The sequence below is a fragment of the Ailuropoda melanoleuca genome, chromosome 10 (assembly GCF_002007445.2).
Source record: "Ailuropoda melanoleuca isolate Jingjing chromosome 10, ASM200744v2, whole genome shotgun sequence".
In the NCBI taxonomy this organism is placed as follows: Eukaryota; Metazoa; Chordata; class Mammalia; order Carnivora; family Ursidae; genus Ailuropoda; species Ailuropoda melanoleuca.
Window position 1 is genome coordinate 100,487,635 of NC_048227.1, and position 16,445 is coordinate 100,504,079.

General features: G+C 45.4%; 1 protein-coding gene across 9 annotated transcripts in view; it reads left to right on the plus strand.

Moving 5' to 3' along the window:
* ZDHHC14 (zinc finger DHHC-type palmitoyltransferase 14) overlaps positions 1 to 15,468 on the plus strand; it is a 301,170-nt gene extending 285,702 nt beyond the window's left edge. For 3 of the 9 annotated variants that reach the window (XM_034669379.1, XM_034669380.1, XM_034669378.1), the window contains 2 exons: positions 12,768 to 12,917; positions 13,990 to 14,342. In XM_034669379.1, coding sequence (XP_034525270.1) covers positions 12,768 to 12,917; positions 13,990 to 14,259 — 420 coding nt within the window. In that variant the 3' untranslated portion in view covers positions 14,260 to 14,342. Of the gene's footprint in view, positions 1 to 12,767; positions 12,918 to 13,196; positions 13,312 to 13,989; positions 14,346 to 15,452 lie in introns of those variants that run through there. The other 6 variants (XM_011219573.3, XM_034669381.1, XM_019795113.2 and 3 more) reach the window with 6 other exon arrangements.
* Positions 15,469 to 16,445: the final 977 nt, after the last annotated feature.

A 16,445-nucleotide genomic window follows, 5' to 3' on the forward strand; every position in this document is an offset into this window, starting at 1 on the left:
CCTGGTCCTACTGGGCTGTCGGCTTCGTGAAGACTAGACTCGTCTTTTCTTCATCCACAGCAACACACATGGCACCTGCGAACCGTGCAAGCTCAGTACGTGTTTGCTAGAAAAGTGATCGTGGTAACGAGCAGAAATAATCATCAGTTCTCATCTATTCCTAGAGCTGGTATTGCTTTTCCACAGTAAAATCAAGTTTTTAGTTTGCATTTTTCTTGTTCCACTTTCATCTCTACAAATGGTATCGCTGTTGGTAGATTTCCTGATGCTGAATACAGGTTGATTCTCTACAGTCGTTGACCCAAGTGCACACGCACACACTGACTCAGTAAGAGATAAGCATCTTGGATACATTTCCCCAATATTCAGGATTCCAGGTCAGCCCATGTCTCCCCTTGTAGGTGGCCTGAGTCAACACTCCCCAAACTTCAGCACAATCACTCTAACCACAGATTCTGGCACCAGATTGCCTGGGTTAATCTTCTCTCCATCACTTACTAGCTGTGTAATCTTGGGCAAGTTATTTAACCTAGCTGTTACTGTTCCCTTATCTGTAAAATGAGGATAATCATAGTAGTTGTGGTAGGTTGGAAAAATGGTCACGGATTCTTCTCCCTGTACCTACTTGCTGGCAGTACCCTCCAACACCGACTCTGGGCTTGGCTATTGCCCTACTTTGGCCGATAGGGTAATAGTAACACAAAGAAAGAGAGACTTGAAAAACGCTCTCCCACTGGGGCTTGCTGTCTTACTGCCTTGGAACACTGAGGCCATTATGTAAAAAACCCAGGACAGTCTGCTAGAGGATCAGAAACCATATGGAGAGAAGCCCCAGACATCCTAGCCATTCCACCAAGCCCATCATAAACCCGCCAACTCCCAGTCAACCTGCCAACTGAGCATAGACGTGTAAGAGAGTCCCACCAGGATCAGCCAAGCCTAGCTCAGACCACACAAACTGCCACACAAACAGAATCATGATTTAAACAAATGTTGTTGCTTTAAGACACTGGGTTTTGGGTTGTGTGGTAGTGTTGGAATATGGCCTCGAAATTCTTTGCACTCTTCCCCTTAGAAGTGGAGTCTATATCCCTTGAATCTGAGTAGGCTTTTGACTATTTCAACCAATAGAGTACATCAGAAGTATTACTATGTGATTTTCAATAGTATATGTAGTGAGTAATAGTGAATAGTATATTTATACTTCTTTGTATATCTGGCAATTTTTGATTGGATGCCAGGCATTGTGAATTTTACCTTGTCGAATACTGGATATTTTTGTATTCCTGTAGATATTCTTGAATTTGTTCTTGATAAGGTAAGTTACTTGGGAATAGTTTTATTCTTTCTGTCTTGCCTTTAAAATTTATTAAGTGGGGGCGCCTGGGTGGCACAGCAGTTAAGCATCTGCCTTCGGCTCAGGGCGTGATCCCGGCGTTATGGGATCGAGCCCCACATCAGGCTCCTCCACTATGAGCCTGCTTCTTCCTCTCCCACTCCCCCTGCTTGTGTTCCCTCTCTTGCTGGCTGTCTCTATTTCTGTCAAATAAATTTTTTTAAAAATCTTTTAAAAAAATAAAATAAATAAAATTTATTAAGTGGAATACAGTCATGTTTAATCTAGGGCTTATTGTTCCTCAATATTGAGGCAAGACCCTAGGGAGTACTCTACCCAATGCCCAGTGAATCATGAGTTTTTCTAATACAGCTTACAGGACAGGAGCTATCCCTGGCCCTACCTCACTATTTAACTAAAATATTTTTTTTAAAACACCAGGGTTAAGTAAAATTCAGAATTATCATAAGGTTGCTTTCACCAGGAATTGTCCAAGTATCCAATAAAATGTTATTTACCAGCTAACACTAGAGTTGCACTCATGAAAAGAATTGCCTTTGTTTTCAAAAATACCTTAATAGGTCAGTCTAGTTGGGAGGTCAGTCTGCATTATTTTGTCTGGAAGAAGATAGTGGGGGAAAAAAAGGAGCCAAAGTGCTCTGCATAAGAGGTTAGGAGAAAGTAAGCAAGGGGAGAAGGTCAGGGAGGGGAGAGAAGAGACAAGATAGCACAGAAGTGGGCAGAAATATGGGCAGTGAGACAGAAACCCTTGATAAAATAGGACAAAATACCAAACCAAGGATCTGATAATTGGGTTTTAGATTTAATTCAAGCTTAACTTTGGATTTAGAGTCAGATGTTACATATATAAACCTCTCCATGGCCTCAAAGTGTCAGTAAAGTCAGCTGTATACACAGCCTTGGATGCTGGCATTTTGGAAAATGAAGTTATCAAGGTCATGGCCAGTTAGGAGGTGAGGCACAAGTTGGGATGAAGAGATGTTTCATGAACTGAATTGATTTTGTGGAATCAGGATTTCAAAGCTGGAGGTAACCAGGAGGAAATATAACACATATAGCCCTCACCCTGCAAATTTCCCAGAGCCTGAAAGGAATACTAGGTCTGCAAGTATACATGGGATGGGAGCACAAGTCTGTTTCGCTCAAAACTTTACAGGGTCACCTCCAGTTGACATGACGTTAAACATAATTGATTCTTAAATGGGTGGCATCAAGAATGAGCGGTAAGAGTTCAGAGGCAAAAGTCTGTCAGTATGACATGTTTTAGCTCCTTTAACCTGTATCTGAAACAAAGTTCCACCTTTGCCTTTGCAAAAATTTTTTGGCATTTGTAGGATATAGTAAATTCGTGATATTATCTGTTCTCCACAGGAAATACAACATCATGGCATAGCCCAGAAGCAATATTACTTTTTCCCCATCAAGGTTAGATTGTACCAATGATTCCTTGCTCTAGTCCCAGAGGCATGGATTCCCTGAGATTTGCTTAGAATGCTGTATTGCTATTTACAGCAAGTAGAACAGTGTCTTCTGAAAGGGACCCCCATTGTCTCCCTAGGGCCACTTAATGTTCTAACATAGGCACAGCTGACACTGGGCATCAAGCAGGTTTTAAAGACCTTCCTCCTACTTAACCAGGAATCCTAGAAACAGATGTTCAACTTTGTCCTCAGTTGTTTTTCCTGGTGAAAAAGATGAAGGCGTTGATGCTATTTCTTCTTGCCTGCCTCTTCACACCTCCTCCAAAGGTGATTTATTTAAAATTCTCTGCTAGAAACCTGATAGAGGTTACAATTTTCAGTTACTCCCATGTTCACTGAGCCTTGAGCAATCTATATTCAAAGTCCGGGGAGCTGTCCCTCCCAGCGCGATCAGGCTGAAGTAAGACCTGTAGGTTCAAGCCCCAGCTTTCAGGTCACTCTGCAAAATCCTTCCCTGCTTTGCCTTTCTAATTTTAAACCGGAGACTCTCTCAATGAGGTGGCCTAGCGGGCTGATATGTATACTGGAATTTAGAACATAATAAAGATAGAATTCCCATCAGTGAAGAATTGTAAGAGTAGGGAAATTCAAAGTCACATTCCCAAGTCGCTTTTTACTTATATCAAAATAAAATCCAAAGCAAAGCTTTAAACATTAAAAAATATACCATAAAAGGATTAGAAGAAAATGCAATTGATTCTTTTACTAGAGAATGAGGAAGGTCTCTCACAGCATAGCCTGTCTACCCCTGCCCCATGCTGCCGCATGGAGAAACCCCAGGCACATGAAGCTAAGCGAGAGAAGACGGTCACAAAGGAACACCGGATGTATGATGCCATTTATAGGAAACGCTCAGATAGGCAAGTCTACAGAGACAGAAGGTAGATTCATGGTTGCCTAGGACTGGGGTGGAGGTGGAAATTGGAGAGGGGAAAGCTGAGGGGTACAGGGTTTGGTTTGGAGTAATAAAAATATTCTAAAACTGATTATGGTGATGGATACAGCACTTCGAGAAAATACTAAAAACACGTGAACTGTACATCTTGAATGAGTCACCTTCACATGAATTATATCCCAAGAATCCTTTTTTTTAAAATGGAGGGATACAAGCCAAGTTATCAATAGTGGTTACCTCTGGGTAGAGGGCCAATGGATGATTTTCATTTTCCTTTTACTTATCAGTATCTTCAAAATTTTTCTCCAAGGAAGGGGTGTTACTTTAGAAAGGAAGGAAGGTTCTTTTCCTAAGAAGCAAGAGGTGGAAATTGTGATCTGAGTCTGCTCATGGCTCTGATGATTACTTGCTTATTATAATGAAAAACATGTCTCTTCGATCATGTAAAGAGCATGGTTATTACATGATGCTAGATTGATTTCTGTATTAAATTGATAGTATGTTTTAAGAAGATGTTTGTCAGAATGAGTTACTACTTGTGGGAAGAGTAAGTGAGACCTCCTGGAGCGCACCTGCTGAGATCAAGTCGTGAAACTTTGAAATGATTCCTTGTTCGGTCCAAATCCCTTGGATTGTACTTAATCTCTCTTCTAAATGTAAGCTTCTGTTAGCTCTTTGTTAGAATCCAGAGAGAATGTCATTCTCTGCTTGCAGAGATGTTCTTCCCATGTCTTGTGTCTAACTGTAGTTACTTTCAACTGGTATCCCAATTGGGTTTCATAATGGAAATCACAGTCCTATGGATGGCAATCTAGTCATATATGATCCCTGCCCTCAAGGAGCTCTCCATGTAACGGGCAAGACATGAAAATGCAGCGCAGGGCAGGTTAGGGAAGCAGGAACCCTATCACCAAACATCACAAGTGCTAAGGGGAACATGCCAAAAAGACTTGTTTATATTTGAAAAGACCATCTGGACTACTGGGTAGAGAAAAGGACTGGCATGGGGTGACCCTGGAGGCAGGGAAGAAGGGAGACCAGTTAGGGGTTTCAGCATTGAGGTCAGATTGCAGGGGCGCCTGGGCGGTTCAGTCGTTAAGCATCTGCCTTTGGCTCAGGGCGTGATCCTGGCGTTTTGGGATCGAGCCCCATGCCAGGCTCCTCCGCTGGGAGCCTGCTTCTTCCTCTCCCACTCCCCCTGCTTGTGTTCCTTCTCTCACTTGCTGTCTTTCTTTCTGTCAAATAAATAAATAAAATCTTAAAAAAAAAAAAGATTGCAAATTGCCAGGAAAACACCACATATTCAACAGCTGAAAGTTGTCGGCTCCTCTCCCCAGGAATATAGGACTTGGCCAAGTGTTCTCATAGCACTCAGCGCCTTCCGACATTTTCTGCCCCACTGCATTTACCCTTATTGGCTGAGGCCTGGATTGCCTGCTTGATCAAGCCTGCAGCTTGGGTAAAGCCCTATTTAGGCTTTTAGTTCTGAGAGTGGTTCAGGGCCTCAATATTGCCCAATAGGAACTCTGGGTGCCGTTTCCAAAAAGTGGGCAATCTTTGCTGGTTAATCAAAAAAAAAAAAATAAGTATTCACTATGGAGGACATAAGAAACTGCTACTCTCTTCTAAAACAAACCTTTTTAAAAATGAAATCTTGGGGAACCTGGGTCGCTCAGTCAGTTAAGTGTCCGACTCTTGGCTTCAGTTCAGGTCACGATCTTGCGGTCCTGGGATTGAGCCCTGCATCAGGCTCCACACTTAGTGTGGAGCCTGCTTCAGATTCTTTCCCCCTCCCCTTCTGCCCCTCCCCACTCATACTCACTCTCTCTCTTTCCCTAATAAATAAATAAAACCTTTTTAAAAAAATAAAATAAAAAATAAAATCTTATTGCCATCTGGTCTTCATGGGCCTCTCAAGGTGGGGATGTCTTGGTTACCATATCTCCAACCAGAGCTGTTGGAGAGGGTGTTACCCTCAGTGACCCCCAGCTAGCAGCCATTCCAGGGTTTCCTTGGAGAACTTAGAAAACTCTGGGGTTGGTCAAGTGGGCACTGGCCCTCTCTGTGCCTTGCAGTATAGTTCCAGCCCCCTGTGGCCCCCTGAGGGGACTTAGAACTATCTCCCAAGACACAGACAGTCCATGGAGGCCGTCTGTGCGCATGTCTGTGGGCAATGGCTGCTCCCAGACTCCTAAACTGACTTAGAAAAATATCTGGAAGCTCTGGTGGAGGGTAAAACCACTCTCTGGCATTCTAGGTAGAAAGGAGCAGTCCCTCTGCCTTCAAGCTTATTTAGAAAAAATACAGAGTCTCAGGAGGGCCAAGGACACCATTCACGGCCCCTCCGGGCTTGCAAGAATGGTTTCCAGGCCCCGAGTTGACTTAAAAACTCGGTGGGACAGGTCTGTCCTGGGAGGCCTGGCTGTCGCTTGCAGGCCTGCACGTGTGGTTGGTAGGATGTGGAGGGAGGCTTCCAGATGTTTCCATAGGCTCAGGAAAGTACAGACACCCTCCCCCAGTGTCTTCTGCAAGCCTGTGGTGGTCCCTGCCTCTGGAGGGGCCTGGAATATTTCAGAAGCCTCAACCTTCAGAGATACGTGACGGTCACAGCGACAGCCAGGGATGGGTGCTATGTACTTGTGTCTGTAGGGGAGCTCTCCGAATCATCTTTGTTAAATCAGACCCCGTGTGTGAACAGAGAAACTCTATTCAGTGTTGCACCACAACGCACTCATCGACGACCCACGGCAAGAGTGGCCATGGTCAGAGCAGTGATGGGCGAAACAACAACGATCCTCATTGTGACAGAAGCAGTACCAGTGTCCGGGCGGTAGTACTATTAAACCGCGAGGAGGTGGAAAATAAAGACCCAGCGGTAGCTCCCCGCGGGTGTCAGGATTCCTTTGGTTTGGGAGTTATTTTTTGCACGTGGGCTCTGGGACGATTTCTTCATTCTCTGCCCTGCGCCTGCGCACTTGCACTAATGAAGGAGGAAGAAACTTGTACTTTTAGAAACCATTTAAAATTGTTTGCCGCTGTATTGTATAAATGTGGACACCCGGATTGAGGCTCACAGACTCCAGAGGTCTGGCTGAGGCCTGCCGGGAAGCTGGGGGTCAGCCGGGTCGGGGAAGCTTCTGGATTCGGAGCCAGAAGGGACAGGGGATCTGAGTCCTCGGTCCCGGCGCGCTGGCGGATGGTGCCTGACAAGGACGTGGCGCTTCACGAGGGACGTCCTGAGGAGGTGGACAGTTCGAGGCCAGGGGGAGAGCGAGAAAGCCGACCGCGGGGGCTTTGCCAGCTGGAGGCCAGGTCAGCCAGGGCCTGGCCGCTCCCTCAGGCCCTCCGTGGCCCGGAACGGCTCCGTCAAAGCTGCCAAAGATGACACGAGGATCACCTGATCCTCCCGAAGATTCCAAACGGAGAAGGTTCATCCTCTCGTAAGAGCTTTGGCAAAAACTGACTTCCGGAGACACTAGAATGTGGCTTTGGTTCGACAGGGAGCCACCCGCTTTCACCAGCAGGCCTCCTGCCGCTAGACAGTTGTGCGGTTTAAAATCTTTACTCAGTTGCTGTGACCGTGTACATTTGGGATTGGAAACAGCCGGTGGCTCGGGTTTCAGTGGGTGGAGGTGGAGTCCTGCCCATGCACAGCCCTGGGAGCAACTGCAGGGGGTCCCTTGGCCTGCTTTCTGTGTGAGCAAGAGCCCTGTGCGGCCCCGGGGGGCTGTGCCCTCGGAGATTCCAGCAGGACGACAGCCCCCGGACTGTCCCGTGTGTTGGCCTGGCCTCTTCCTCTGCAACAGCCTGGACGGCTCTTGATAAAGAAGGAGTCCCTCTCAGAAACCTCCCAGCAGACTTTCTCTCGAATCTTTGTTGAATTGGGTCAGATGCCCATCGCTGAAGCCTGGGTGGGCAGAGTGAATTCCCGTCTAATTTGGCTAATTAAGGACCACATGCCAGGGACAATAGCCAGGCCCAGTCCCTCCTGACACATAGTCACCCGATACTGGAAGGAGAGCAAATGGGTGTTGGATGGGTTCCCAACAGCATCTGCCACACCTTGCTGCTAATCATCAGAGTTTCCAAAAAGACGAGTGTCCAGGGGCAGCCAAAGCAGCCGGTACAGTGGGGCGCATGGACTCCTAGGAGCTGTGAGCGCCCCACAATCAAAAGGAGAATAAATCCAGCAGTTGTTGGAGAAGAAAGTTCACAAGTACCATGGGGCCTCCGCGGGAAGTCAGGGGCAGCTTGGAAAGGGCTCAGGCTTTAGTGTTAGATGGACCTGAGTTTGCCATTTCCTGTCTGTGTGACCTTAGAAATGCTATCAGCTTCTCTAAGCTTTCATGTAAAAGCGCAGATGACAGTATCTACTTCATAAGATCGTGAGGGCTTTTTTCTCCTCAGATAGAGTCCCTAGCACATAGTGGGTCTCGACTGATCGATGACGTTTCAACTTCGGAATTCTTCAGAATCACTGGAGCGGCGAAGCTAAGCATGCAGATTCCCAGGCCCCTGATTCCAGACATTCCGATTGCCTGCTTCTGAGCCCAGTCACCGGCATTCTCAACAGCCCCTCCCCCGACTGGCCGCACAGGGAGAAACCCTGCATGACGCGCCTGGTGGGCTGTTATTGCTGTGCTGTTAACAGGCAAAGTAGAAGGACAGCAAATACTTCACAAAAGGAAATTCACCGTTATTTTAATTATCTATGTATAATTACCTGCGTCATTAAAAATACTTAAATCTGCAGTTTTTGTGGCATACTGCGGGCCTGTTGATAAATGCTGAATAATTCTGGTGGCATTCTCTTCGCACACATGAGCCAAACACACCAACCTCAAGACGGGAAGGCCTCCCCCAGGGAAGGAAGGTGCCCCCCTCTACCTTCGCACCCAAAATAAGACTCTTACTAAAATTACCAAGCGTCACATTTCCAGCAGACAACATCCTTCCAACCTCCAGCCTGGATTAGTGAAGAGTCAGGCCCCACCTGGCTCTAGAGCTCTGTCTGGTCAACTGACTTCCTGCCCCAGGAAAGGTAACGTGCCCAGAAGACCAAAGGTGAACCTCCCTCTTCCCCTCCTCCCTCCCCCAAACACTTTGGTCCCGCTGGCTGGTCTCAGGAGGATCTAACACTGTTTGTTTCCTATTTCCCGTCTCTTGGCCTACAGCACTTACAGCACTCTCACCAGGATATCCCTGCCACTGTCCGTTGTTGCAAAACTAGAGAATAGGAAACATTTTACAGAAGCTGAGACTTGGAGCAAGACAGCAGGAAAGACAAAAGATGTTCCAGCCCGCATCCGAGAGTTGAGAAGGAAATTCAAGGACAGTGCAAAGGATGAGGTTTGGGAGGGAGGAGGGAGGGGGGCTGGGATGTGAGTTCTTACAGACGGGGGAGAGGTTTGAGAAGGAAAGGGCTGAAGACGGAGCCATGTTTGATTGTGTTATGAACGGCCTTGGGCTTATCCTGCCTGGTTAAGAAAGACTTGGCAGCAGTCAAGTTCATGAAGAAATGTGGTGGAGAGGAGGGTGATCAGCTGTTCTTTTCCAAAAGGGCAAACCAAGGGCAAAACGAAATGAGAGGAGATGGGATCACAGTCCAGTTGTTCCCAAATCTGCCCAGTTGCCAGACTCACTGGGAGCACTGGTTAGAAGACCCATTCTCAGGCACCACCCTGACCTTCTTCCCCAGCACTTTGAATGATCCAGTAGACTTCAGAACCACTGGTTAACCAGACATGCCTGGCTGGTGGCATCTTGGGACAATGGCATTTGTTCCAGAGATTTTTCACAGTAGTGAATGCATTTTTCTGTAATTCACTAGTTACCTGTATAAAGCCCTTAATCCTCACAGCCAGGGCCATTTTAAGATCTCCCTGAGTTCTAGGACTCTGACTTTTGTGGCCCCCAACTCACAGCAAACACACTGAAATGTGCCCACATCTCACTTTAAATAGAATATTACTGTATTACTTTGAAATTTTTTGTTTTGCTCAATAACTAATTTAGGGTCAGCAATCATTTCTTGGAGATCATTTAGACATTCAGGAATTTTTACAAAGTAAAAAAAAATGTAATCCACAGATCATTTTCTAATGTAATCAAAGTTTCATGAACACCGAATTTAACTATAGGAGTTTCAAGCATTTAAGTTCTTATTAATTTTGACTTTGAGGCTTCCTAGAAGCCCTAAGCACTGTACTGGTAATGTCTCACAGACCAAACACCATGCCGACAACAGGTCTGTGAGATAATATTACTTTACAGGTGAAATAAACCACCAGCCACGTAAGTGATTTCTCCACACACAGTGAAGAGACACCATGAGGACAAAAGATAGAGTCTTCCAATTCCCAGCGCCGTACTCCTTCCACTGGCAACAGAGAATGTACTAGATGGCTCTGAGCACACTCTTCTCCTTAGACAGCTACCTCTTCCTACCTCATATAGGATTCATGGGAATTGGTGTCAGAGGCTTAGGGCCTGGGCAAAAAGCAGGCTTGAAACTGGAGAGAAATCTAAGATTCACTAAAAAGAGTAGCAGGTGAACTCAGAGCTCACTGATTGGATGGCTTCAGCCAAAGCACATCGTACACTGTTCTCAATAGGAATTGATCTCACAGGATCCACAACCAAAGGTATGCACATTCAAAGTTTGTTAGAAATGGAAAAGTTACTATCCAACGAAGACACCAAAATGAAATAAAGCAAAATACGAAACAAGGAAGAAGGAAACACAACATGGGAGTTACATTATGCCTTCCTTGGATGGGGATGCGATGTGGGTGGTAGGAGTATGGATGGGAACAGTGTGAGAGCTTCAAGGAGGACCTGGCCAAATTCTCCTTGAAAAGAGAGGCTTCAGACCACACTGGAACTCAGCCTTCATGGCTGAGAGTGGGTCCTCAGGCAGCCAGGCAGGGGGCAGCATGAGTTCTGATAAGAGACTTACCTAGATCCCAAGAGACAGAGATGTCTAGTAGTTGGTAGGTTATTGGTGCTGGGGTCTTCCCTCCAGGGTCATAGATTCCACGTTCTCCTGTGTCGCAGAGGAAACAGAGCAATCTACCTTGTCCTCTTAGAATTTATTTAACCTGGCATCTGTCAGCATCATGGGTGTATGAGAAGTAAAGTCCCAGGCTGAGGTCCACAGAGACATCTAAGGGTGACACATGGTAAGCATCCCCTTCTTTGCAACACCTTCATGATTCTCTCCAGATTCAGCAAACCCCCACCATCACCCCAAGTAACCCATCCCATAGTAAGTAAAGGGGGCCTCACTCTGCCAAACCTACATCTGAGAATTTCATCACCAGTTTGAAGGTGTTGCCTTAGAAGTCCCCTCCTTCAGGGACCCTGCTAAGCACCATCCATGAACCTTTGAAAGTCTTGAGAGGGATCCAGGAGCACCTGAGATTTGCGGTTCAAGAATTTCACCTAAATCCTGTGCGTCCCAGCTTGGACTTCTAACAAAACCTTGATTTTAGGAGGAGACTGAAAAATGGTAGGCCTGGGATGGTTCTGCTCCTGGGTAGGCAGATACCAGGCAGTAGAGAACCGTGGCAGCCCTGCCCGGGCACAGGGCGGAGGTATGGTGAGGGAGTCAGCATAGGGATGGCAGCGAAGTCGGTGGGACGCACGGGTTGCCCGAGGAGAGTAGGCGCAGTGAGAAGCCAAGGTCCAACACTGGGAACACCAGCACTGCAGCAAGGGGAGGGTAGCAGGGGATGCCTCCTCAAGGGAGACTCAGACAATGGCTCAGACAATAGGAGGAGGACACGGAGAGTGTTTTTAAAGTCAAAGTTTCAAAGTTTCAAAGAAGATCTCTTTTCTTACCCTCTGTATCTTTCTTCCACTGCAATTAAATTTTTAACAAGGAACGTAGCCACCCAGAATAAAGGACGCATTTCCAAGCTTCTGCTGCAGCTAAATGCTGCTTTGTGGTTTACGTTTGCTTTGTGACTTCTGGCCAATGGGAAAGAAGCGATCGTGGCAAGTGGCAATATCTATCAAAATCGAAAATACATAAATCCATTGATTCTGTGTATGTTTAATAATATGAGATTGGGAACAACGTACATTTATGCATCATTAGGGGACCAGATAAACAAATTATGGCACATCCATACAAAAACAGATTTTGTAGCAATTTTTTTAAATGAAGTATATTTGTATGTCCTAATGTGGAATGATTGCCAAATGTTGACATTAAAATGAAAAAGCAAGGACCTGAGGAGAACATATAGAATGCTACCATTTATACACAAATGTGCATATACATGGACTTATGTACTTGGGAATGCATTAAAAAGTCTCTGAAAGGGGGGTGCCTGGGTGGCTCAGTCAGTTAAGCATCTGACTCTTGATTTCAGCTGGGGTCATGATCTCAGGGTCATGAAATGGAGCCCCTCACTGGGCTCTGTGCTGGGTATGGAGCCTGCTTGGGATTCTCTCCCTCCGCCCCCACCCCTCCCCCCCGCACGTGCACACGAGTGCTCTTTTTCACTCTCTCTTAAAAAAAAAAAATCTCTGAAAGACCTCACAATAACACAAGGGAGAGACACTTAGCAGCTGGGAGACAGGAATGGAAACAGACTTGCCTTTTATTCTAAATGCTTTGGGGCTGTTTGGTTTCTTTTCTACCATGGACATGAATTACCTGTTTTCTTTTATTTCATTCATTTAATTTGATAGCAGCTTTATTAAGATACAATTTACATACCATAAAGTACACCCTTTAAAAATGTATATAATTCAGAGGCACCTGAGTGGCTCAGTTGGTTGGGAGGCTGACTCTCGATTTCGGCTCAGGTCATGATCTCCGGGTTGTGGGATTGAGCCCCGCACTGGGCTCCGTGCTCAGCGTGGAGTCCACTTGAGATTCTCTCTCTCCCTCTGCCTCTGCTCTTCCTTCCACTCGTGCTCCTGCTCTCTCAAATAAATAAATAAAATCTTTAAAAAATGTATATAATTCAGTGTCTTTGGTATATTCACGGGGTCTGCAACCATCACCACTGCCTGGTTTCAGAACATTTCCGACATCCCAGGAAGTAACCCGATACCCAGTGGCAGCCGCTCCCGTTACTCCTCGCCCTCAGCCCCTGCCGACCAGTCACCTGCCTTCTGTCTCTATGGAGTTGCCTCTTCTGAACATTTCACGAGAGTGCAATCACACAAGGTATGGTCTTCTGTGTCTGGCTTCTGTCACTTGGCATACTGTTTTCAAGGTTCACCCCCGTTGTTGCACGTGTCAGGGTTCCGGTCCGGGTTACGGCTCAGAAATATGGCGCCATGTGGGTAGTCGCAAGTCTATGGACCGTCAAGGCTGCTGAGGAGCTGGGGGGAGAAGGGGCTGGAATCGGGCCAGCTGAAACTCCACGAAGATCACTGTTCTTACCAGACCCCAGCTATTTATCTTGAATGAAAGTCTCTGGTATTGTTGTAAGCTTTCGGTTAGTTTTCAGAGCTGTGAAAGAGTTGATTTTGACCATTTTTGCCAGTGTTCTTGCTGCTTTTACTGGAGACTGGATTTTCAGAGATCTTTACCCTGCCTGAAATGACCTGTTTTAATCGTAAGTAAATTTCTTTCTTTTAAGAGTGAGTTGGAGGAGGGGTCGTGCTAACTAAATGATGGATTGTATATAAAACAACTAATCTGGGGTGCCTGGGTGGCACAGCGGTTAAGCGTCTGCCTTCAGCTCAGGGCTAGATCCCAGGGTTGTGGGATCGAGCCCCACATCAGGCTCCTCTGCTATGAGCCTGCTTCTTCCTCTCCCACTCCCCCTGCTTGTGTTCCCTCTCTCGCTGGCTATCTCTGTCTCTGTCAAATAAATAAATAAAATCTTTTTTAAAATAAATAAATAAATAAATACATAAAACAACTAATCTAACCCCTGCAATATGGTAAATGCTCCATATTGAAAACAGAAGCTATTCTTTTCATATTATCATGATTACGCCTGGCTGGTCCCAGGTAGTTGAGAGGCAGAACAGAGACTAGACCACCCATCTTCTGACTCTGAGGCCAGGGCCTTTGTACCTGCCCACCCCACGTCTCCATCCTCCCCACAAATTATCTATATATTTAAGAGGCTCTGGTAGCCCCTCTATTATTGCATTAGTCTCCAGGTATAATCTTTAATATAATTAGGACATCTGTAAGAAAATGTGTAAGAAAATTTAATTCCACTGATCATTGGCAGATTGATGGAGGTAACAATTAGCAGAATATTTATTTCTCTGGCTTCCAGGATTCTCTCAAATGCAATCAACTACCCCATGGGAGCAGTGCTGACATCCTTATTCAGTCTCCCCATGCCACAGAAGATTCATGGCATCTTCTCACCACTTGGGACCAAGAAGGACCTGGAAGACTGTCCATCCGAGCACCTCATTCCATTGGATCCTCACTAGGGTCCCAGTGGGGCCGCAGTGGCACTTTCTTGGCTCCATCTAGATTGTCTTTCTTTGCAACTGAAAGGAAAACAAGAGTGTCTGTAATAAGGAAAATAAAGTGCTAAATAGAGGGCAAGTTTTGGGGTGCTTGAGTGGCTCAGTTGGTTGGGTGTCTGACTCTTGGTTTCAGTGCGGGACATGGTCTCGGGGTCCTGAGATCAAGCCCCACCTTGGGCTCCATGCTCAATGCGCAGTCTGCTTGAGATTCTCTCTCCCTCTCCCTCTGCCCCCCGGCTCATGCTCTCTCACTCTCTCTCTCTCTCAAATAAATAAAACACATCTTTAAAAAAAAACACCAAGTAATATTAGTTGTAACAGCCAAAAGCCCCTATTATGTCCTTGGCACTGTGCCAACTGATTGATTGATAGATATTATCATCTTCCTAAAACTCCTTCTAGAACTCTTGAGATGAGTGCTATTATTATCTCCATTTTCCTATTAGGAAACTGAGGCTCAGAGAGGTCAACTAACTTGCCCACAGTCACATAGCCAGTAAGAGGCAGAGGTGGGATTTTATTTTTTTTTTATTTTTATTTTTTTAAAGATTTTATTTATTTATTTGACAGAGATAGAGACAGCCAGCGAGAGAGGGAACACAAGCAGGGGGAGTGGGAGAGGAAGAAGCAGGCTCATAGCAGAAGAGCCTGATGTGGGGCTCGATCCCAGATCGCCGGGATCACGCCCTGAGCCGAAGGCAGACGCTTAACCGCTGTGCCACCCAGGCGCCCCCAGAGGTGGGATTTTAATCCAGACAGCCTGAGTCTCGAACTGGAACCTATAAGTAAAGGACCAAACAAGAGTTTTGCTCTATATATTGTTAAACCCAACTTACTTTATTTCAACAAAACAATATCACCCATCTTATTAGATTAATGTTACTCGTCTGAATTTTTTTAGTTTTGTCATTTTGTTTTAATCTTATTTGTAAATTTATCTTAGTTCTATAATTGTATTTGATCTATAAGGACTGGTAGATCATATTAATTTTAGCTTGTAAGCTGTACCTAGTTTTAGTTTGGTCACATTTAAATAATATAAAATATAATTTAGGTTGACATCAGATATCTGTAAGAAGTTTTTCCTTGAAAAGAAAGGGTCCATTCTTTCCATATGTTTTATAAACACCAATGTAAAATAGGGAAAATGTCCCCTTACTTAACACAAACTTGCCTTCTGTCCAATGTAAAATCTTGAGCATTAAAACATATTTGATGGGTAGCTGCCAATTCATCTGATTTCTTGTTTATATTTCCACAGAGCCCTTTCTCCTCTGATTTTAAAGAGCAGTATGGAAATTTTTCAACAGATTATCATGTTCCATTGCACTATCAACATCCAAAGAGTTGGGAGGAGTTATTAAAATCATATTAACAATGGCCTGGCTTTCTGTGTATTTTTCCTCTCGATATTGCAGAATGCTTTTAGATGCATTATTGTGTGTATCTTCTCATAGCCTGAGGAAGTAGGTAGTGGAAAGTCTCTTTGTCATGACCTCACAAATAGAGAATCTAAAGTACAGAGAGGTTAAATAAAATTCACAAGAGAATTCATGTCAAGCCGTGAAGTTTATATACTCCATTACCTTCAGAATCTAATTAGATTTCACCTCTCCCAGAGAACTCACATACTGATTCTGAGAAACAGTCAGGCAGCGAGGTCTCTGCCCCGTGTGTGTGCGCTATTCCCTTGATGGTAGAGTTGAAAGGTCAGGGCGTGGGTAAGGCTGTGGCCAGAGTCTGTTTTGACCCTTAGTTTCATCCCTTGCTAGCTTTGAGACCTTGGGAAAACTACTTAGATTCTGTGGGCCTTGGCTTTCTCACCTATCAAATGGGAATAACATGAGTCCCCCCCCATGGAGGCATTTTCACAATTAAATAAGACCGTGTTGGCAAAGACTAAGACTGTGAGGCGCCGGCCTCACAGAGCAGATTCCGAAGGGGTGCGGGCAGTTACCATCAGCAGTTGTAATTGTGCTGCCGAGTGTTTCTGTTCCTCAAAGTGAGCTTCAGGATGGAGAGCGTCCCCAAATCTTAGAAGGACTCCTGCTCAGAGGGAAGGTAAAAGAGCTGCTCTGGGGGGGAGGGGATCCAGCACCTGTGAATAGGGACAACAGTTGGCTATGGATTATTGTTTAGGATGCTTTCAGATTTAACTCAACATGTTCTAAACAAGGGCATTTAATCTGATGACAAGAAATTCAAGGGTAGAGCTGCTTCAAGGTTGATTAATTCAGCAACTCTGAAGTCTGCA